The sequence below is a fragment of the Rhinolophus ferrumequinum genome, chromosome X (assembly GCF_004115265.2).
Source record: "Rhinolophus ferrumequinum isolate MPI-CBG mRhiFer1 chromosome X, mRhiFer1_v1.p, whole genome shotgun sequence".
NCBI classification, from domain to species: domain Eukaryota; kingdom Metazoa; phylum Chordata; class Mammalia; order Chiroptera; family Rhinolophidae; genus Rhinolophus; species Rhinolophus ferrumequinum.
Window position 1 is genome coordinate 119,404,530 of NC_046284.1, and position 21,616 is coordinate 119,426,145.

The window sequence follows — 21,616 nt, forward strand, 5'->3', positions numbered from 1 at the left end:
AGGAAGAAAATAGAGAGAACACAAGAGTGAATAAATGCAAAAAACAATGCCTTAAAATATTAAAAGGTGAAAAAGTATTTAAAAATCGAAAGAAATGAGGAACTGGAAAGGTTTTGAAAGAAAGTGACAAAGAAGAATGAACATATATTTAACAGGAGAACCCAAGGAAGAAAAATGAAAGCAACAGAAATGGACAGATACTTGAAAGTGTAATTAAAGAAAATTGTCATCAAATAGAAACATGAAACTGTACATTGAAAGGGCACTCTGAAAACTGAGAAACTGATTTTTTTTTTTAAATGGCCAATACAAAGATATATGCTGGTAAAGATTTTTGCTTAAAATAAAGAAAATCCTCTGAGTATCCAGGGGGAAAAATAAAGACCTACCCACTTATAAGAAAGTGAAAATCAGTTTGTCATAAGACTTTGAGAGCATGACATTATGCCAGAAGACAATGGATTACCATATTCAAGATACTGGAGGAAGGAAAATGTGAGGCAGGGCTTTTATACCCAGACAATCTGACTCTCCACTATCAAGGCAGCAGGCACATGTTAGCAACATGCAAGCACTCGGAGAATATTGTTCCCAGAGTCCTTTCAGAAGAATCTACTCAGAACAAGCTGCAGACAAACAGAAAGAAGTGAGCGAGCGACAAGTGGACTGACGGTGAGCATTATATATAAACACTCACCTGTAGTACTATGACAAAATAATGGTTATATAAGACAACAGAGAAGATGCAACGGGCAGAGACGCCCTGACAATGGGAATACACAGCAGCTGTCAGAAAATGGGGCGAGATGGGAAAGGATTATCAAAAGGAAACTAAGCTTATTGATGGACTTCTACTTATATTACTTCGGATCAGACGTAGGGGAAGAGGAAGAAGGGGGTTACTTGCTAATTTCAATATTGCTCAGAGTAGGAAACTAACAGACATCAAAAACAGAGAGGGAACTAAAAGGAGTATATAAAGATGTTAATATAAGGTAACCATTAGAATAAAATATAAGCCTTCCTATATACTACATACACACACACATATTTGTACATATTCAAACATGTACACATGCATACACACATGCATACAAAAAGAAAAAAGAATGGCTACACAGCGAAAATTTTATATCCGTAATTTTGAATACATATAAAAATGACAGAAATGAAGAGCCCTATATAGCAATATTAATAAACGTAAATAGCCCATAATATTAATAAATATAAAATATTAAAAGAAAACGTTTTTAGACTATCTAACACAGCAAAATACAACATTGCTCTGTGTGAGAAACAGATAGTTAAAACACTAAGACTGAAAATAAATGATGTACAAAGATTGGCAAGGAAAATGCAAATAAAATGAAAGCAGCTATCTCCTTCTTGATATCTGATAAGGTAGAATTCCCAGCAAGAAGCATTCAGAGAGACGAAGAAGGACATTTCACAGTGCATAAGGCTACAATGCCCAACGGAGACTTAAGTCATGAATATTTATGCACCTAATAACACAGCAACAGCTTTCTAGGTAAAAACTACTGGTAATGTAAGGAAAAATAGAAACACTTAACACGCATCGTCAATGTGCCCAGGGCAGCTCAAGTAGCCAAGACCTGAGTAAAGATACAGAAAACCCAGACATGATCAATAATCAATAAATTAGAGCTGAGGTGTGTATGTATGTATGTGTAGTGGGGTGAACAGTGTCACCCCAAATTCATGTCAACCAGGACCTGAGAATTATGACCTTATGTGGAAATAGTGTCTTCACAGATGTAATTATTTAAGCATCTTCGAGATATTTACAGGGACCAGAAATCCAATGACTGGTGTCTTCTTAAGAGACAGGAGAGGGGGATTTAGAGACAGACACAGAGAAAGGCGCCAGGAGACGGAGGCAGAGCTCGGAGACTCTGGGGGCTGGAAGGGGCAGGAAGGAGCCTCCCCTAGAGCTTCTAGGGGTAGTGCAGCCCTGCAGACACCTTGATTTCTGACTTCTGGCCTCCAGAACTGGGAGAGAAGAAAATTTCTGTTGTTTTAAGCCACCTGATTTGTGATAATGTATTATGGCAATCCCAGGGAACTAACATGCACATACGTACGTATATATGTAGGTATCAATCAATTGCTGAACCCTAATTATGCCAAATGTGCCAGCTTTTCACGAAACATTTCAAAAACTGACTATATCATGGGCCGCAAAGAAAACCTTGGTAGATTCCAAAGAATAAAAATAATGCAAACAGGATTTTCTGACTATTTTGCAATGGAAGAAGACATTAATAACAAAAATTTGTAAAGACCTTTACATCTGGAAAAAATTTTTAAAGACATGCTAATAAACACCTGTTGGGTCAAAGTGGAACTACAAAGTGAAATTATGGAATTTCTTAGGAATAATAATAATGAAAGCTCAACATATTAGTTGACAGAGAAAAATGTATAGCACTAAATTGGTTTAGTAATACAAATTTTAAAATAAAAATAAACACAGCCACCTCAAACAACTACAAAAAAGGCAACTAAGACAAAACAGAAAAAAAAGATTAAGAAAAATAAAATAGTTATTTCATGAGTTATAAAGCAGAAAAAAAGTAGAACGAAACTAAAAACTGCTTCTCTTTAGAAAAGAAAAAAGTAAAATAATAATAATAATAATAACCCAATAACTAACCCAATCAAAGGAAAACAAGGGAGAAAACCCAAGTACAAAAAGTTGGAAATGACAAGAGGAAAAGACCCATCAAAATGAAGGAAATTGCAAAACATTCCTCTGTATTCTTTACAAATAAATTGAAAAACATAGATAAAATAAATCACTTTTAAGAAAAACACAACTTACCGAAACTGACCTCAGGAGACAAGTTTTAGAAGCTCAATTTCCATAGAGGAAATAGAGACAGTGGTTTAAAGAGCTCCCCCGTGAACAAAACCATGACGCACGCCCAGATGGTTTCATAGCGGAATTCTCCCAAACCTATCCTGAGCCAGGAAAAGAAGAAAAACCTGCCCATTTGTTTTATGGAGTATGACACTCATCCTCACCCTGGCAGAGACTGCACTAAAAAAACCCTACAGTGTATCAATGCAAAAATCACAAATAAGACTTGATCTACTTGGTATCATGGCTGTCCTCAGACACCTCGTGAAGCCCAAGACCATCAAAAAGAGGACCAAGAAGTTCATCCGGCACCAGTCAGACCGATATGCCAAAATAAAGCGTAACTGGTAGAAACCCCGAGGCACTGACAACAGGGTGCGCAAAAGATTCAAGGGCCAGATCGTGATGCCCAACATTGGTGATGGGAGCAACAAGAAAACAAAGCACATGCTGCCCAGTGGCTTCCAGGAGTTCCTGGTCCACAGCGTCAAGAAGCTTGAAGGGCCGCTGATGCACAACAAAACTTACTGTGCTGAGATTGCTCACAACATCTCCTCAGAGAACCGCAAAGCCATTGTGGAAAGAGCAGCCCAGCTGGCCATCAGAGTCACCAATCCCAATGCCAGGCTGCACAGCGAAGAAAACGAATAGACAGCTGTGTGCAAATTGTGTTTTAATAAAACCATAAAATTCTTCCCCCAAAAAATCATAAATGAAACACTAGCAAACTACCTCCAAAGCACATGCGTATCTCTGTATCATGACCAAATGGAATCTACTTTACAAAAGCAAGGGGGGTTCTCTACCGCTGATGAGAATGCAGTGGTACACGCCCAGGAGGGAGAGATGGCCATACCTAGCCAAGTGCCACATGCATTTACCCCCTGACCCAGACACCCCACTTCTAGGGATCTATCTAAACCATGGCAAAAATAGGAAGAGATGTCTGCAGGATTTTCATTGCCGAATTATTTTTAATAGCAGAAGACTAGAAACACCAGGAGCTAGTGGACTAAACTATGGTACATCCACTAACGCAGAGCGCAAAGGTGAAAAGGAATGGAGAATACTGTACGTACCACTCTGGGGGTGGTGGGATCGGGTGAGTGTATTTTGCATGTGGGACAGATGTGAACTGGGGGAGCCAGCAGGCAAATGGTAGTGGGCTGAATGAATGATGACCCTCCAAAAGTATGTCCATCTGGAATGTGTGAACGTGACCTTATTTGGAACAAAGTCTTTGCAGAGGTAATTGAGACCTTGAGACGTGATCATCTTGTATTAACTGGTGAGCCCTAAATCCAATGACTCGTGTTCTCATTAAGAGACAGAAGAGGAAAAGACAGAGAGAAACAGAAGGTGGTTGAAGATGGGGGCAGAGATTGGAGGGATGGCTCCACAAGCTGCAACGCTAGGGAGCCCCAGAAGCTGGGAGAGGCAGGAAGGCCCCTCCCCTAGAGCTTTCAGAGGGAGTGCGGCCTTGTGACTCCTTGATTTTAGACTTGTGGCCTCTAGAACTGTGAGAGAATCAATTTCTGTTGTTTTAAGCCACCAAGTTTGTAGTAAAATGTGACAGCAGCCAATACAGATTTTGGTGGTCTCCTGAAATATCTTGAAGTGAAAAAAGCCAGGTGGAGGAAAGTGTTTGGTGTACCACCGTTTATCCGAGAGAGGAGAGAGAATGCAAACATATATGTATACATATTTGTGTATGCATATTCACATGTACCTATGTGTACATTTCTGTGCATATGCATATATGTGCATATATGTACTTATACATCTACTTACATTAAAAAGTAAGCAATGCAAGGAAATTATTTCTTAAATGGTTACCTGTAAGAAGGAAGAAAAAGGGTAAAAGGGCCAGAATAAACACTGGACTCCTTTGCATATACCTCGTTTTGTAAATTCATCTTTGGGATCGTGTCAATATTTTACATAATTATAAAATAAAATTTAAAATCCAAAATAAAGTGAAACACTTGACTGATACTTAACCACACAGAAAAGAAATATTCTGTTATTCTGAAACACAGTAATTTGATTACATATTCCTAGTGAGATATACCTTAACGACTAACATAACTGCAAGAAAAATGTCACTTTTCAGTAACTGTATTTTTGGCAGTCGGATTGGTACCGTTATTTTGAAACTGCTGCCTCTCTGTGTGACGTGGGATACAGCACATGAGTAATTACATGCTATTCTTTCTATCATACTTTTTTTTACTCTACCTTAAAAAAAGAAAATATTGTCTACCTATCGGAAAGGCTAAAAACAATGACCAGCGCAGTAGCAATGAGAACCCTTACCTCCAAGAAACCAAGTATCCCAGAGAAACGACTATGCTCAGGTCAGAAACATCTGGTCATGCAGGAGAGCGAGGAAGCCATGTAAGACTCCTGGGGACATAACAAAAGGGCCCAGGAGCCAACCGTGAGAGGTTCCCCAGCCAAAGCCGGGAGGATTTGATAATCATTATGGATAACAACCCATTGGATTAAAGCACACCAAACATATTTCAATCCATGTGTTAATGTTCCAAAAAAAAAAAAAAATCTCAAACACCAAAAACAAATTGGTCACCACTGTACAATGCTAGGAAAACCAATTATTCTTTTCAAAACTGTTCAATAAAGGAAAAGAATCAAGCACTTATGCTGCTTTTCCCATACAAGCTGCACACCACTGGGGAACCAAACTAGATGAGTAAGTTTCTCTTGACAAAGGTATTTCAAAAGAATTAAGTTAAAAATTGATAGAATTAGAATATTATGTCACAACTGTTAGGAATTCATGGATCGAGGCATTGATTATCAATGGTGTGAACATTCCAAAAAGAGGCACTGTAAGCCACCAGATGAAGTTATGAACGTCTTGCCACCCATCTCCCCGCAAAAGAAAGGAAAAAACTGAACTGGAATCTGATCAAGATTCTAGATTCAACAACAGCTTTTTTTAGTATTTATTTATAGGAAATAAAGTTCAGAGGAACTTGTTACCTGCACTACAAGGATACAATCAGTGAGGTCCAAATGTGGGGGCTGAGAGGACATGCAACCTTATTTCCTCAACAAATAATTGTGTGTGTGGGGGGGGACAGATCCTGTAGATTAAAAATAGACACAACCACAATAAGACACCAGTTCACACCTACTAGGATGGCTATGATCAAAATGACATAAGAAACGTTGGCCAAAATGTGGAGAAATTGGAACCCTCATACACTGCTGATGGGACTGTAAATGGTGCAGCTGTTTTGTAAACAAGCCTGGAAGTTCCTTAAAACGTTAAACAGTTACCATATGACCCAGCAATTTCACTTTTAGGTACAGACCCAAGAGAAATGAAAACATGCGTCCACACAAAAACTTGATCATGAATGATCATAGCAGCATTATTCACAACAGCTCCAAATACCCATCTGACGACTGGATAAACGTGGTATGGCCACGTTTAATATAACATGATGGGGTTATTATTCAGCAATAAAAAGGAATGAAGCACTGACACGTGCTACGACATGGATGAGCCTGGAAAACTTGCTGAGTGAAAGATGCCAGACACAAAAGGCCACGTTATAAGATTCCATTTATGTCAAACATCCAGAACAGGCAAATCCATAGACACAGGAAGTAGAGTGGTAGTCTCCACGGGCTGGATGAGGGGAGAATTGGAGGTGACTTAGTGAATATGGGGTTTCTTTTTGGGCTGATGAAAAAGTTCTAAAATTGGTTGTTGTAGTGATATTTACACAACTCTGAATATACTGAAAACCGCTGAATTATATACTTTAAATGGGTGAATTGTATGGTATGTGAATTCTAGCTCAAGAAAGCTGTCACCAAAAAAACCAGATTGGTGGTTGCCAGAGACGGGGGTGGAGGGGTGGGAGAAATGGGTGAAGGGTTTAAGAAAAAAAAAAAAATAGACATCAAAAAAATCCCAATAAATGGATCATATTTGGATTCTGTTCAATTTTAAAAAGAATGACATATGAGACAATTGGAAAGGTGAACCCTGGATAGTTAATAACATTAAGGAGTTATTAAACATTAAGATGTGATAAGGATATTGTGTGTGTTTATTTTTCTCGTTTAGCAATACATACTGAAATATTTATAGCTGAGCTGAGAAGGTGTATGAGATTTGCTTTATAACACAGAAGGGGAGGTAGCTGGAAGTGTAGACGAGCAAGATCAACTACGAGTGATCCGTGTTGAAGAGGGAGGGAGGGCTGCATGTGTGTTCACCATTTTTATACATCTATCATTATGTTGAAAAATCGCACACATCTTTAGATATTTAAGTCTTTGGAATTCAATTTTTAAAAAGTCACACATTTCCATTCTGTTCTTAAGGCAGGTTAGTTTAATTTTATAGAAGAAATACTTTCAAACAATACGAATGACACAATTAGAGAGAACAGTGATCAAAACAGAGATGAATCATGATTAGAACTGATTCCCACAACAGATTACTGATTTCAGCGGTGACGATTCAGTGATCAGGTGAAGCGAAGGCCGAATTCCCTTTTCCCCATTATACTGTTTCTAAAGACGTCCCTGGACTAGGGCTGCTGACGAAACATGGCAGAGTGTTCTTTATCACAAGGCATGGTACGTGGACAAATTTCAACAGAAGATGAAAACACCCCTAAGACGACAGGACTTCACTTTCTGACATGTGGGGTGTTTCCCAGGCGTGGCAGTCTTAAGGAGCCAGAAGCCGCAAAATCAAGTCACGAAGGAGAAGCCAGTTAGGTGCCCCGAGTCCTCCACCGAGGGGGCCCAGCCTGTCGCTGGCCGTGTGCCATTTCCAGCAGGGATGGCGAGCAGCACAAAAGCCATCACCTGTCCCTCCGTCATTTGTCTGGCTTTTCCTGTCTTGCTGACTGCGGTCCCGTTCAGCTGCCAAAGCAGACACAGGTGGGCAGGCGGCGCAAGTGCACGGGAAGGCGGCCACCAGAAGCGCTCCTCGGATACCAAAGCAGGGGCTGCCTTCGCTTCCGCTGGGATGTTTTGAAACCCTGGGGTGGGGAGGCACTCCAAACGGAAAGCTGCGTGTGCTGGGCAGTGCGATTTATTAGAAACCCTCGCCTGAGGGCTTTCTGCACGGCCACAGAGGGTTCTCCCCACATTGCTACTCAACAGGGCTTGGCGGACAAGTCGCCTCAACCTACCAGCCCGCTGAGAGCGAGCTTCGTGGGGCAGCTGCTGAAAAGCACCAGCCGGGCCATGTGGCCAGGGGACTGACTCTCCCACGCCCAGGGAGCCGTGCACCTGAGGCGGCAATGATTTGCCCTCCACCCACCGGAGTCCAGTGGCAGACAGTTTGGGTTGGAGGTCAAAGTTTCAACAGCTGGGGGCACAGAGAGGGCCTGCCATTGCCCTCAGCTCCCCAGCAATGCTGTCTGCAACAGGGCAGTTCTGACAAGGAGCCACGTTTTGTGTGTCTCTTACCTCTGTTGTGGGTACGTACACAGAGAAATTAGGTAGGCCAAAAAAAAAAAAAAAAGCAAGACTAGAGGCAGAAATACAGAGCAAGACATGACAACTGTGAAAAAGCATAGGTTCAGTCTTACCACCACTGACAAATTACATTGCCCGTGACAGGTCGCATGTCAGTGAAATGCTTTTACAAAATTGAGTTTTAATAAATGCAAAAAGGAAGGCAGGTTACACAAGGGGGAGGCTGCAAACTACTGAGAAGAAAGAGACGTTGATTCAAGGGGGTCGTTTCCAAGGGAGGGGCAGAGAAGTCTAGCAGGAGAGGATCCTGTTTTCTTTTCTATTTCGTGTGACCACCTCACTGACTTCTCTAAGGCCTCATCAAGGAGAGTGCATTTTATATATAATAAATATGTAGCAGGCAAAATGTTTATATCGTTTGGCATTTTAAAGGAATAATGGTATATTTTTATTACATGAACAAATTTTCCTCGTGAACTACTTCTATGATTTCTTAAGAAATATGGATAGACTCCAGTATTGGGGGGGGTGTGATTTCAATCAAATAAATCAAATACTCTCCTGTAAGTGACTCACTGGGTAATTGCAGTTACCCACATATGCTTCCCTCCACTAAAAAGCGCCTTCAGAGATCATCACGTCTACGGCATAACCGTCATAACTGCTGATCTGTCTCTATCAGAGGATTCACTGACTCACGAAAGTGTGTGCTCCTAGTTCCCTTTCACTTTCCTTCATGACAGAGCAGTAGAACGGGAGCTCCAGCACCACCTTCCTGGCGGGTCATGGTCAGATGGAGCAGACTGGAAAGGCGGGGCTGCCCGGGGTGTGGTGCAGGGGCAGTGTGCGCAGACGGCTGCTAAGGACAGGCAGGCCACAGCTAGGACGCCAGGGGCTCTGTGGCCTGCTTCGGTCTCGTGGGGAGCACAGAACAATGCGTGCTGCGACAACACAGAAATGAGGGGCTCTCAGCGTGCAGTCCACGTGGGAGACAGAGCTCTGTGATGCTCTCACACATGAACGACGACTGAGCCACCTTGGGGGGACCTTAACAGAACACAGAGTGTGAAAGTGGACGATATGCATGATAAAGGCATACATGACAAACTTGGTACAAGTGACTGACGAACTTAGCACATAGTGTTTGCATTTCCGTGTCAAAAACAAAACCGGCCCCAAAGTTCCATTCTACTGCATGACAAATACCGAAGAACAAAATTTCAGTCTTAAAATACATCTTAAAGTCAGTATTTTCCTTCAAGGAAAAAAAAAGTACTATAAATAAATTACAATACAGTGAATTTGCCTGAACTCACTTCGTTTCTGTCTTCCAGCCTTTAAGTCAAATAAAACAGCGTAAAAACTGTACATTCTTAACATGATAGTTGATCTTTTATAAAATAACTTGTCTTCAGAGATGTCAATTTCACAACAAGGAAAAACCAAGCCCTGTTGCCGTCACTATTATAAAATATATATGTATAGATATATGTGTTTGATTTTTTTTTACAAAATGTGTATATTAATAGCTTTGCACAAATATTTTAAAGACAAATTTAGCTAGTCTAAGAACTTCATGAAAATAACACAGGCAGATAAATACTTCATGTGTACAAAGCACTACATCAAACATCATCGGCGGGCAGAGGAGGTATGTTAATCCTTGGTCTTGTAAAAAATGCTATCTTCTCCCTGGGATTGGAAAGAATTACAGGTTAGAAGCTGATGTAAATGCAACGAAAGCTGGCAGGAGGCTCTCAGCATCAGTGATAATCAAATTTAAATCCCCAACAACAAATCTGTCTGCATATAGATTATCTAAATTTTAATGGAAGTTACAAAGCCCCATGAGGGCAAGGGTTTGTCCCCGGTACCTAGAACAGTGCCTGGTATACAGCAGGTGCTCAGTAAATATTTGCTTTATTGATAAATGAAAATCTACGCAAATGAACATGCTCTAAATCATAACTGAAGGAAGACATTTGTAGTATTTTATGCTCTTTTATGATAGGGATGTGAAAATTCAGGATATAAAAAAATTAAGGCTAAAAGTCAGGCACCTATCATTCAGCCATAAAAAGGAATGAGATTTTGACACCTGCTACAATGTGCATGAACCTCAAAAACATTATCTTAAGCGACAGAAGACTACACACTGTGTGATTCCATTTATCTGAAATGTCCAGAATGGACAGCGGATCAGTGGTTGCCAGGGAGGGGAGAATGGGGAGCGAGTAGTTAACGGGTAGGAGGTTTCCTTTTGGGGTAACAGAAATGTTTCAGAACTAGACAGGGGGTGCTTGCACAGCATTGTGACTGTACTAAATGCCACTGGATCGTTTACTTTAAGATGGTTCATTTTATGCTCTGTCAATTTTACCTTAATGTTTTAAAAACTCAGACACAAAATAATATAACTGTATAATTCTCCTCATATGAAAAACAAAAACAGGGACAACTAATCTATGCTATTCAAATTCAAGACAGTGGTTACTCTGGTGTGGGAAGTCTGAGGCTTGCTGATAATGTTTGATTCTTGCCACGCAAAGTTTGTAACAAATCACTGAACTATTTCACACGTATGATCTGCACCTTTTCCTGTATGTATATTATGCTTCAAACAAAAGGTAACTAAAAACGCCAAGGTGATCCATAGATGTATATATATGTCAATTACTGTGTTGTTTATAATAGCAAACATTTGAAAAGAAGGCTATAAAATAGAGTATTTAGGTAAAAGACATCTTTAGATGAGACATGACAGCCATCAAAGATAACGGACTATATGGCAACACATGATATTTTAATTTTTAAAAAGCTAAACGCAAAATTGAACCCACATTATGATTACAAGTAGTATGAAAAAAAAATAGTGTCTAGAAAAAAAAAAGATCAGAAGAAAAGCAAAATGCTAATAGCAGTGGGGATTTCCCTTTTGTTCTCCACTTCCTGTAGGTTTTTTTCAAGAGTGAAGTTTTTATAATGACAAAGGTACGACAGTAAAAAGAAGCAGGAAACCGAGGTATGTGTTTCTCCCCACCTGAAGGTCTGCACTTGGATGGGCTCTTTGTGGTTCTGCCCGCGCAGCTGGCAGACCCCTTTGGAAGCCTTCTTCAGCATCTTCTCAGCGGCCTGTTCTTGATGGAAGTCAAGTTTGGTCTGTCTTGTCTGGAACAGCAACATTGGATGAACAAGACATTGTTACTTCTGGTTTTTAAGGAAGAATCAATGAAGCCATGCCCAGCTCTGTGGATTCAGGGGGGAGAAAGGCCTACCCACCCACTGCCCCCAGGGAATCTTTGTAGGAGCCATTTAGGGCCACTGGGGTCATGCCTCGCAGACAGGAGACCCAGAACACCCCACCATGAAGCATGAGTGGGGGTGCCGGCAGAGGGCCCAGGGATCCCTCCCTCCAGCCCCTGTGCAGCCCCTGCAAAGCCTGGAGATGTGTGTTGGTGCCACCCAAACACCAGCCGCCCGGTGGCGCACGGAAGGAGAAACCTGGCTCCTTACAACAATGAGTGCTTCCATAGTTTAAACTATAGTTTTATCACTTGAGACACTTACTTCAGAACCCAGGTGGAACTGGAGCAAAGGGCAGTGACTGCGACCAGACCCTGAGCCTCTTACCTGCCTCTCTGCTTCCTTCAGCAGACTCCGGAATCGCTCGTCCCTCAGCACCCAGTGTGGGAGGTCGGTCTGGCCTCGGAGCTGGGCATCCTCTAACCGCTGCCTCAGCTCGCGAAGGGTGCCGATCTCCTCGTTCAGCTGCCTCTGCCGAGTTCTCGATGCCTGGAGGTCCAGCTCCAGGTCCAGGGAGGTGCGGGCCATGAGCTCGGCCAGGGATGACCTACAGGACTGCAGGACACAACAGCCATGAGCACACACACGCTCACCAGGCACGCAGGCACCATGCAGCCAGCAAGCTCAGGCCTTCTAGAAGGTTCTTCCACAATTAAAGAAGACAGGTGAAGCACAGTTATTGGAGAGGTATTTCTCTACACATGGCCCGATGTTAAAAAAACCAAACATAGATTTGGGCGAAGTTAATTTAAATCTCCAGTTCAATATCAAATTATGGCCACAAATTGTTTTCTTTAATAATGACCTATGTATTTGTAAAAGTGTGGAAAAACACATCCTCTCATATGCGGTTGGTGGGATCAAAAATGGGCATAATCCTTCTGAAGTGCTATTTGACAATATATATCAAAAGCCAAAAAAATGTGCATTTTCTTTGGTTCTGAAATTTCATTTTGACTTGCATTTGAAAGGAACAACTGATGATGTGCAAAAGTGATTGAATTAAGGTTCATGACAGAAAAAATTCCAAATATATAACAAGAGGAAACCAATTAAAGAAATTACAAGGCCAGCAAAAAATGCAGCCATTGTAAAAAGTTGACAAACTACAGTGACATGGAAAAATCATAAAAATCTACTATATAAGGGCGAAAAGCATGTCATAAACCACATGAGTGCTTTTTGTTTAAAAAAACCATCATACATCCATGCATGCATGCACACACACACGTAAGCCGTCAGACTTTCCTCCCCATATAAGCCTCAAGTAAGCAAATGTGCTGTGTTCAAGAAAAATCCTAAGATGAGAAGAGAATTTTGTTCGTGGAGTAGAGAGCAGTACTTCCTGTCCAATGGAAAACAACCCTGGGAATGGCAGTTACAGCAACAAAATCAAACCCATGGGCATATCAGCATTGTTCAGTGGACTGAATAACTGTACGCTTTTTACACACACCAACACCATTTTGCACATACACAGAATTTTAAAGCAAATATATGACGTGACTTAATAAATACAAATTCATTTAAAACACTGCTGAATTCATAGCAGAGCTCGGTGGCTCTCAAGCAGGGGTGACTTGTCCCCCCAGGGGACACTTGGCAATGTATGGACACATTTCTGGTTGTCACAACTGGGGAAAGGGCATGCCACTGGCATCTAGTGGGTGGAGCCCAGGGGTGCAGCTCGACGCCCTCTGGTGGCCCCACAGCGAAGAATGATCCAGTCCAAAATGTCACCAGTGTTGTGTTGCTGCTGCAAAAGACTTTTGTAGCTGAATTATGTATTAATTATTTCTTATCATTCTCAGTCAGTGTCTACTCTAAATACAATTGCCATGTGGAAATCAGGGATTTTTTTTTTATTTCATTAAAAGAATCATTGCCCGGAAAAGACAGGGGAGTACTAGCTTACAAACTGAAAGCAGCAAAACTTTGTAAAGTGGCGTGACGTGGAGAAAACTTTGTAAAGTGGCGTGACGTAAAGGAGATGAAAACCGCAGAACACTCCTATGTAGAAGAATTCTTGCTCTATGTTGAAAAACTCAAATTTGCTAAACTATGCATACTCCCCTATCAAAAAAGAATCTCTTATATAGAACGGGTGGTTGTTTATTCATTTATTACATTTAAAAGTGTAAAGATCATGAATTACACTTCATGATTTTTAAAAATGTATAAATCATGATATTACCTTCGGAAATTAAGAAATATTGGTAATATTTTGACATTATATATGTTTTTAAAAATTATATCTAAGTAAACGGGGACATACGTATATTACCTTTGAATTAATTTTACCTAAAAGATTACCATTTTTAAGGTTTGTAAAAATAACTCCCAGGGTAAGTACAGATTCCGTAGTAGTTTACGTGGTACACACCTGCTTATAGCGAAGCGTTCGTCTTTCCAAAGTATTTCGGACAAAGGGGGACTTCCGGGGCAGCGTTGAGCTGTCACTGTCACTACGATAAAGCTGCACGAAAAAGAATTGAGGTTCAGAAACACTTTCTCAGAAATTCAATATTCCTTCTCTCTGTGTATTCTCAATGGAATCATTTCGTTTCTCCTCATAGATAGGCAAATGTACTTATGACTTTTAGTGCTTTTACCAAGACTTCTGGTTTCAGTAAAAACAAAACCTACACAAGAGTTTTAAGTAAAATGAAAGACAAAAACAAACCAAATAAGCAAACCAACCCCTTACCCCAGCCCTCCTTCACGTCCATCAACCGAACCATAGGAACTTTCCAGGCTAATTGAGTCAACAAAATTTCTGTCCCATCAATGTGACTTGATATGATGTGTGACGTTCATGAAAGCCAACACTGTCCTCAGCGCTTTTCACTTTTCATCGTTCTCATGTGCTGCATTTCTGGCTTTGGCAGGAGCTGGGAAAAAAATGGCTTTCCAAAAACGAGGCTCGTTCCTGGTAGTGGGACAAGCCAACATCACTAACGCCCGCTCTGCCCGTCAAGGGAAAAGGTTTGCTTTTAAAAAGAAAAATAAATAACGCCTTCTTTATGGGAGCCAAGACATTAGGTATTTCATTTGGTGGCGGGTGCTCGCTTCAGAACCAACATGTATCTGTGTGAAAGCCAAAGTCCTTGCCTTCCTGGACTTATTTTCCACGCCAATTAACCCCAAATACTGAGGCAGGGCCATGGCACCACAGCTCACATGCCGCCCGATCATTACAAACATACGAAAACAAAGAGGCCTCTGAAAGCATCGCCAGCAAATGCATGCTTTTAGGCTGGGCGCAGAACACAGCACAGGAATTGGAAGCCTTTCTCTGGGGAAGTAAAGGATTTCCTCCTCTACCACCCAACCCTGCTCGTAAGCAGGCTTGACTCCGTTCCCTGCGTTCAGCAAGAGTCTAGAATAATGACGGGACGTGAGGATGGCCTTCAATCTTGTACTTCTAGCAGCTCGATTACGCATCAGTTCCACAGGGTGAAGCCTAATGGGACAGGAGTGCCCAGCTGGACCCTGTGCTACCCAGGGCAGCCGTGACCCAGACACCTCACTTCTGTGGAAAGAAGAGCAGCAGGTCTTGCAGGCATGGCAGATGGGGAGCCGGGGCCACCTAGGGCCCGAGCCCTGCCGTTCACTCTGTGCAGTAAAGGATTGACCTTGCCCCAAGAACGGTTTGGTCCTTGCCCAGCTCCTGGGAGGTGACCTGTAAGGCCCTGGAATGTCCCGCCTAGGTGTCTCTGTTTACCTGGGGACCTTGAGCCAGGTTACAGAGTCTCTGCTGACAATGTGATTTATGGTGGGGGCCTCTGGCTATCAGCTTGTCCTCTGGGGGTGTGGGGGGGAGTGGGCTGGAGACTCAGATCAGCCGTCAGGCAATCGACAATCCTACATGACCACCCCCCACGGCCGCCCTGGACACCAAGGCTCAGGTGAGCTGCCCTGGTGTGCAATACTCCCCGCGTGCTCCCACCTATCGGCTAGGAGACTTAAGAGCTGTCTGCACAACCCGACTGGAGAGGCCAACTAGAAACTCGTGCTGCGCCTCTGCCTTCTGCTGACTTCAGTCTATATCCTGTCACTCTAATAAACCATGATCGCAAATATAATGGCTTCTCTGAATTCTGTGAGTCCTAGCAAATTCCTGAACCTGAGGGTGGGCCTGGGATCCCCTGAGACACACTCCCAATGTTTCCTGGAGGGTCTGAGGGTCTTTTCTCTTATGTGACCTGACCTTGGCTTTGCCCTAATGGAGCCAGCTCCCTGGCAGCCCCTTCAAGGGAATGTGCTTTCTTCAAGCCCAATGCAGAGGAGCAGGAAGGGTCAAAGTTCTCCTTAATGCAATGGCCCCTCCAGGCCTCTGTGTCAACACCATTTATCCTTAAAAATCCCTTTTCTTTCCTAGTCCATGCTGTGACTGTCACACTGGCACCGTCTGCCAACCTCCAACACGCTGTCCTGTCTTCAAGGTCCACAGCAGGCTGCGTTTCCCGCTCCACCTATCTCAGGGTTCTCAGTCCTGTGTGTACATGAGAACCATCTGGGAGCGTCCCAATGCTCTGATGCCCCGACCCCACTATGACAATGAAGACCCTTGGTGGTAGTCGTGTGTGTGTGTGGGGGGGGGGGGTCCTAGACACCAGCATTTTGTGAACTCCCACAACGTGACAGGATTGCAAGCTGCAGCCAATGTCGAGAACCACCCAGCATCTCCTGCCATCACCCGTGGGGTGTGAATTTACATGTTGGGGAGTCAGAACCCTCTGGCTCAGTGACCGACTGTTCAAGGCTGCTGCCCTCCCTGGGACCCTCCAGCACAGCTGCACTTCAGGACTCAGCAACTCGACTTGCAGATCTCAACCCCACTCAGGATAGTCCCAATTCGATTTGTTATTCCTGAGACTGATGTAGAAATGAGTTACTCTGCTTCCTGAGCACCAGTCGGTACACAGATAGCCTTGGAAAGCTGGATGGGAAATGTATTCGAATCTGGAAGAAATCCAGTTAGGGGAGGTGAAACCAACATCGATTTCATAATCACATAAGCATGCTGTTTATTTATTGGTACTATTTGTGAGAACGTATATGTCTTTCAGCAGAAACAGTAACAAATCAAACACAATGAATGGGGGGGGAAATACAACTTCTACACAGGTGGCAAAGGAATGGCCACTTACTCTGCAAACGTACTGGCTTCGAGCCCCAGGCGAGAAAGTCTGTGAACGGACGATGGTGCTGCTCCGGGCGAAAGGCGCCCCGCGGGCCCTGCGGCCTGGCCGCTCCTTCGGAAAACTCGCCACTTCTTCTGGAAAGAGGTCTTCTGTGTTGGTTTCCTTATCAACCTAGATAGGAATTCACTGGTTAGCCTAACTTTTTCTGGAACACGAGCAATAAACTTTACATGAACAATCACCTCCTTGCCATCTCCACTTGGAGTTCTAACTGGCATTCACACTTAACACATCCCAAACTGAATTTCTGATATTCACCCCCAACACCTCCTCCTCTGACAAGGGTCTCTGCTTTCCATTTTTCATGCAAAAAATAAGTCTTCAGGTCATCTGGGACTCTGTTCTCTTTCGCACACCCTATATCTGGTCCGAGATCAAACCGTGTTGGCTCTATATTCAAGATTATGCATGTTTCGACCACTTGTGACCAACCCTCCATTGGGGTCTCCGTCATCTTGTGCCCAGTTAGTACAGCAGGACTGTAACCCATCTCCACGATTCCATGCCTCCCCCTACCCCCTTCCATCTCCTCTCAACACAGCAACCAGGATCCTGATGAAACGGAAGCGAGGCCCAGCCACTGCTCTCGTCAGTGTACACCCAAATGACCGGAAAATAGGTGTTCACGAATGAGAGGAAAGGGTGTCGAGGCTGGTCCAACTTAATCAATAACCAAGGGGACACAGTGAATTCCTCACCGAGGCCTCTGTGGGGCTGGTCACGTACACTCTCTGACAAAGAGAACTGATTACAGAAAGCAGTGTCTGCTCTTTCTACATCTTGATAACGATTTCAAAATAATTGCTTCCAGACCTTTTCCTGAGACTCCCTGACTCCAGGTGCTTGACGACTCAACCTTATCTGCACATTCTCTCCACCTGATGTAAAACTGCTTCTTTGAATGTACGGAACGCAGCAAAACCGCTGACGCATTTGCCTGTGCCCTCCTGCCTACATACGCGCCGCCCACCCCACCTTCCTAAGTCAGACGCTGCTTCAAGGCTTCTTGGTGCTCTGTTTTCGGGCACGTTCTCAGTTGAGCCCATGTAGAAAACTCTTTTCTTAAACGGACAAAGGTTCAAGTCTTCCGTTTGTTAACAGAACAAACATTTGCACACGAATGTTCACAGCAGCATTATTCAAATAGCCAAAAGGTGGAAATAGTGCACATGTCCGCAGACGAATGAGTGGATAAATGAAACCTGGGGTACCCATGCAGGGGAATACTCCTTAGCTGTGAATCGGAGAGACGTTCTGAGAAACGCCCCAACATGAATTAGGCCAAGTGAAAGACGCCCGACACAACAGGTCACACACTGTATGATTCCACTGACACGAAACGTCCGGAATTGGCATATCCGTAGAAACAGAAAGTAGGTTGGCGGTTGCCAAGGGCTGGGGGTTGGGGAATGGAGTGGCTGCTGATGGGCACAGGGTTTTACTTTGGGGTGATAGCAGTGTGTTGGAACCAGACGGGGTGGTTGCACAACACTGAATGTATACGCAATGCCACTGAACTGTTCACTTTGCAATGGCTCATTTCACCTTATGTGAACTTCATGCCCAAAAATTATTTTAAGGAAACATCAACAAAAAATCCTTAAGTCAGATCCTGTCACCCCTGGACTCAAAATCATCCACCAGTCTCCCAACTGTGTCAGAGAAAAAGCACGAGTCCTGAGTGGGCCGCTTCACTCTCTCTGTGCTCAGCTCCGATGGCACGTCAATCGCCCCCGACTTCCCCAGGCCTGCTCTTGCAGGTCCCTCGCCCTGAATGCATTTCCCCTGCCCTGTGCAAGGCTCCCGGGCCTTCTTCCTTAAGACCTCTGCTCAAAAACCACCTTCTTGATGAGGCTTCCTTGTTTATTGTAAGACACATAAAATGTATCATCTTCACCATTTTTCAGTGTCCAGTTCAGTAGTGTTAAAAATATTCACATTGTGCTGAAACAGATCCCTAGAACTTTCTCATCTTCCCAAACTGACACTGTCCCCACTGAACGCTAACCCTCCTCCCCGTCCCCAGCCCATGGCACCCACCATTCTGCTTCTTGTCTCAGTGAGTTTAACTACTCCAGCACCTCATATAGGGGGAACCATACTGTACTCGCCTTTTTGCGGCTGGCTTATTTCACTTAGCACAATGTCTTCAAGATTCATCCATTTGTAGCATGTGACATGATTTCCTGCCTTTCGAAGGCTACTGTTGTATTGTACACATACACCACATTTTCTTTGTCCATTCCATTCATTGATGAACATTTGAATTACTTCTACCTCTTAGCTACTGTGAACATAAATGTGCAAATATCTCTTGGAGACCTGCTTTCGATTCTTTTGGATAAATACCCAATAGTGGAATAACTGGATCATATGGCAGTTCTATTTTTAATTTTTTGAGGAAGCACCATAATGGTGCGGCAGCACCATTTTACAATCCTAATCTTTCTAAAATATAAATGCAACTTTATATTTCTAAATGCAAATCCTTTCTAAAATGGTAAGTCTTTCTCAAGATGCAAAGCCCGCTTCCCTACCATCTCATGCTCCAGTGGCACCTTTGACAGTCTCAAACACTGCTGTATTTTACTGGTTTACCTGTCTGTTGCCTGCCTGTCCCCTAAGGGCAGGACTTCCCATTTGTTTTCTTCGCTGTTGCCTCTGCAACGCCTAGCACATACACACAGAAAGAGAGAATGCAAACGTGGTGAAGAACCAGCCGTCAAGGAGTCTAGGTGAGGGCTGCATGGGTATTCGCTGTGTTATTCTAGCATCTTTTCTGTAGATTTGAAGGGTTTCAAAATGAAGACTTGGGAGAGTGAGACACACTAAACGAAGCCTCCCACAACCACTCCTCGTGTTCTGGGCCAGTGCTTTCAAGGGTCTTAGAAAGTCGAGCAGCAGCAATGACTGGCAGCCTTGCCCCGGACATCTCCTCCTGAGGTGCTGCATGCGTGGTAGGCAGCCTGGGAAGCTGCCAGGGGCCGGATTCCACTTCTCTCAGCACTTATGTTCAGGGTGAGGTCAGGGGCCATGGTGATAAAACATTCTGATGAGCTGAACAGTTTGGGAACAAAGTTCCAATAGAGCACTGACACACTGTCTTCCAACTGCACTGGTTTCTTTAGACGTTTGTCACTGCAGACCTGAAAGCTCACCTCCCTGGAGATATGCTGACGGACATAACAAGGTCAGGTGAATAGAAGGGGCAAAAGGACACCTCGCTGTTCTAGAAGTCACAAAGGGAGGAAAGGAACTGCAAGCGTCTAACCTGAAGATGGGACTGGATCCTCACCAGATGGCATATGAAAGGAATAAAAATCGACCCTTTTAGTTGTAGTCGTTCTTTCTTTTTAATTTAAAATTGGCAACCATTTCTATGGTCCCTGCTGTGCCCATCTGAAGTCATTTCTAGATCTTAACCCAGTCACTGCTTTCTCCGGTTCTCAGGAAGATACCGCCTTCCCTGTCGCCCCCTAATCCCACGGCACCGTGTGTTTCCTACCACACCTTCCCACAGCCACTGTCACCGGGGTGTCTGTGGGTATGCCACGTCGTTCTCCTCCTGCGTATGAGCCTGTCAGCGGCAGTTTCCTTCACTCCCTCTCCTCCGCTCATTTCCTCATGTTTCACCTGAAGGATGTGTGCCCCACATGCTCTCTGCCTGGTGTGCGGCAAAGCGTCAGGGGGCTCCCGAAAATCCCTGGACCTTTTCTACTTACCTTCGCAGGTGGGGGCCGCCGTTTCTCAGGGCTGTAAGGATCTGCCTGGCCAGCAAACGGGTGTCCGTGGATGGAGTCAACACCAACACAACAGGGCTCTGGATGCGGGGGGCTGGTCTGGGCACAGCTGCTACAGCCACTGTCCACCGAGTCGGCCTGCCAACTCCTAAAGGTGGACATTGCAAAGGCCCACAAAATGCTCACCCAAACGGACGAGTTCACTGCTGCATTCAGAGCTCAGTAGCAGAGATGCCCGCTATTTGCTTCCAATGATTCATTTAAAGACAGTTGCTTTTCTCATACAATACAAATGCACTTATGTCTTCTAGGGAAGGCAATGCTACAAGGCCTTTCAGTAAGAGTCTCTGTCTTCATCACCCAGTTGTACCCGCTGAAGATGCCAGAATCCTGAACCGACTCCCTGAACCCCTCCCCCTCAGCCATGTACTTGTGCACCCTAAAAGAAATTCCTTTCCCAAATGAATTTAGGGAGGGCTACAGGAAGAAGCAGGGAGCTCTGGAAATACGATGGTCTTTACGGAAAAACGGAAAGCAATATGAACATGCCTCCGGAAAGGGTGAGACAGAAACCAGCTCACTCAAGGTGCTGGCCATCTGAATTATTTCTCTCGGACACGCGGGGCTGTAACCAGTTAAGGGTTTCCCAACAGGCTGCTTTAGGTCAAACGGAAAGGCACATCGCATGGTCCCATTTAGATGAAATGCCCAGACTAGGCGAATCCGTAGAGACAGCGATGAGATTAGTGGTTGCCAGGGGCTGACGGCAGGAGGAATGGGGGTGACTGCTAATGGAGATGGGATTTCTTTTTGGCATGATGAAAACTGATTGTGGTGATGGTGGCACAACTCTGTGACTGTACTAAAAACCCCTGAATTGTCTACTTTAAATGGGTGAATTATATAGCAGGTAGATTATATGTCGATAAAGCTGTTAAAAAAAAAAAACTTAAAGGGACCTTATTGTATTCGATCCGGGCAGAGGGGAGTCATTCAGGAATCCCACT

General features: G+C 43.7%; 1 protein-coding gene and 1 pseudogene across 2 annotated transcripts in view; one reads left to right on the forward strand and one right to left on the reverse strand.

Moving 5' to 3' along the window:
• The first annotated feature begins 3,121 nt into the window (after positions 1 to 3,121).
• LOC117027056 (60S ribosomal protein L32-like) lies at positions 3,122 to 3,535 on the forward strand (annotated as a pseudogene).
• Positions 3,536 to 7,220: 3,685 nt separating this feature from the next.
• Positions 7,221 to 21,616, reverse strand: part of WWC3 (WWC family member 3) — a 103,341-nt gene continuing 88,945 nt past the window's right edge. For both annotated transcript variants that reach the window (XM_033110362.1, XM_033110372.1), the window contains 6 exons: positions 20,592 to 20,757; positions 16,816 to 16,980; positions 14,046 to 14,138; positions 11,990 to 12,217; positions 11,400 to 11,527; positions 7,221 to 10,051 (listed from right to left, as the gene is read on the reverse strand). In XM_033110362.1, coding sequence (XP_032966253.1) covers positions 9,985 to 10,051; positions 11,400 to 11,527; positions 11,990 to 12,217; positions 14,046 to 14,138; positions 16,816 to 16,980; positions 20,592 to 20,757 — 847 coding nt within the window. In that variant the 3' untranslated portion in view covers positions 7,221 to 9,984. The remainder of the gene's footprint in view (positions 10,052 to 11,399; positions 11,528 to 11,989; positions 12,218 to 14,045; positions 14,139 to 16,815; positions 16,981 to 20,591; positions 20,758 to 21,616) is intronic.